General features: G+C 60.4%; 1 protein-coding gene across 1 annotated transcript in view; it reads right to left on the reverse strand.

The window, feature by feature from the left end:
- The window catches only part of PCSK9 (proprotein convertase subtilisin/kexin type 9), a 23,053-nt gene that overhangs the window by 6,670 nt on the left and 14,188 nt on the right, over window positions 1-2,195 (reverse strand). Inside the window, exons 7-9 of the mRNA XM_027770888.1 lie at window positions 2,151-2,193; window positions 536-719; window positions 32-38 (exon numbers count right to left, since the gene is read on the reverse strand). Coding sequence (XP_027626689.1) covers window positions 32-38; window positions 536-719; window positions 2,151-2,193 — 234 coding nt within the window. The remainder of the gene's footprint in view (window positions 1-31; window positions 39-535; window positions 720-2,150; window positions 2,194-2,195) is intronic.

Here is a 2,195-nt window from a genome sequence, read left to right on the forward strand (position 1 = left end):
GAGCTGTGGCTGGGCGCTCAGCATCATGGCTGCAATGCCTGGGTGGGGGGGCGGTGGGGGGGGCGAGAGATGGTGGAGGTCTGACCTGCCTCCAGCCCGGGGGGTGCCTGCTGGCACACACATGCACAGACACACGCGCAAACACACATGCACGCCCACAACACGCCAGGCTGAGCTTCTAGAAGCTGAGCCAGCACTCACTCTCGCTGAATGGAAGCCTAGTTGCAGGGCATCCTGCTCTCACACTTCTGGGCCTGCCAAATTGCTGTCTTGTTTGCCAGGTAAACTCCTATTCATCCACAGAACCCTAGACCAAGTGCCCCTCCTCTAGGAGGCCTTGCCTGACTGACCCTCAGGCTCCCTCTGACATGGCCCTAACTACTCTGGGTCCCCTCCATCTGTGAGGGCACCATCCAGTCTGCCTTGTCTTGGTGTCCCATCCCCAGCACAGTCTGGCCCATGGAAGTCCTCGTACAGATCCTGCCAAAAGAGCAGTCAGGATCATGGTAGCCAAGACAGCGGGGCGGTGACTCACCAGCCACGTGGGCGGCAGCCTGTGACGTCCCGCTCTGGGACACGAAGCAGGTGCTGCAGTCGCTGGAGGCCCCAATGATGTCCTCCCCTGGGGCAAAGAGGTCCACGCAGCGGCCAAAGTTGGTCCCCAGGGTTCCCAGGGTCACTGGCTGGTCCTGAGAATTGGTGGCCCCAACCGTGATGACCTGCAAAGGTGAGGGGTGGGGCGGCAGGTCGAGGAGCTGGGGGCCCTGCCTGTTGGGTGGGCCAACTCCTATCTACCTGCTTCGGTCCCTTTTGAATGTGCCCTCCTGAGGGAGCTCTCTGGCACCCCTGCCCTGCCCAGGCGCTTCCCTGTCCCTGCCAGGAGCCAGGCACCATTCCCAGCTCTCCTGTGGGACACACACTAGTGGGGAAGTCAGACCGTAAAGAAGTAAGCAGGAAACGCTTCTGTGGATTAGGTGGTTCTAAGCGCCCCAGGGAAAAACAGCGAAGAGACGAAGAGATGCACATTTTTGTCTACTTCAGGTTTTGTTTACTTTGTGTGATTTTTTGTTGTTGTTGTTATTGAGGTTTTTGCCTTAGGGCTCATGCACTAGTTCGGAAAAAAAGAGAGAGAGACAGAGACAGTGAGAGGGAAAGCGAGAAATCACCCCTCCGGGACATGGCCATGCCGCAATCCGCCGCAATCCCTTCTCCTCCACTATCCTCTCAGAATCTTGGGCACGCACACACATCTAGCGTGAGTTAAAACCACTGAGTCCAGGACTCTAATGGTGGCCGGCCATGTGGGAGTCCAGCAACGTAACTACTGCTCTATCTGCTGGCCCTACTGTGTGCGATTTTAAGGCCTAGCCAAGCGTGCATCTGCACCCTCTCCCCCACGTCCCAGCGTGCACACACAGGAGACCATTCTTTGCACTCGGTACCCCAGAGCAGACAGCCCGAGACAGCCCAAGTAGGTGCCCTGTGATGCTGGTTGGATGACAGTGGCTGTGGTCCCGTGGGTCGGCCAGGTCCTCCAGGGCAGAGGCTCTGTGCCCCTGCTCATGCCGCCCCGCCACCTGGACCATGCGCACAGCAGTGCCAGCACACCCTGGCTGTCCCTTGGATGAGTGGCTTTGGATCCTAACTGTCCCCATCTCATTAGCCTTGTTCAGCTAGTCAGCCATGACAGAGAGGGGGTACACCAGTGCACCGGCTTGGGGCAGCTGGACCGTGAGCAGGAGAGCGGTGTGGGCTGGCTTGTGTGTTAGGTTGAGCCCCAGGAACCTCGTGGGGTGGCCTGAGAGACCCCTGTGAACCCAGGGGAGAACAGGTAGGGCCTGGGCGGAGGTCCTGGGGGCGGGAGAGGAGCAGGGGATTCGGGAGACCGTCGCGGGGAGTGTCCAGGACAGGTGTGCATATGTGGCTGTGTGGCTCGGGAGAGGCGAGGGCGCTGCTGCTCACACTTCCGGATGGCCAAGGTTCAAGCCCCTTCTGCCCCTGGGCGCCTGCGCTTGGCCTCTCTGATGACTCCTTCTGAGGCCAGGCCAGCTCAGTCTCCAGGAGTGCACTGGAGTCGCCCTGTCTACCACCCCCGCAGAGGCCCACCTGCCTACCTTCCCCTCCGTCCTGGGGCGGCACGTCAGACCTACCTCTGGAGCCGACGCTGGGGAGTAGAAGCAGGGGTCATCGCGGGA

The sequence above is a fragment of the Tupaia chinensis genome, unplaced genomic scaffold (assembly GCF_000334495.1).
Source record: "Tupaia chinensis unplaced genomic scaffold, TupChi_1.0 Scaffold000165_2, whole genome shotgun sequence".
NCBI lineage: Eukaryota > Metazoa > Chordata > Mammalia > Scandentia > Tupaiidae > Tupaia > Tupaia belangeri.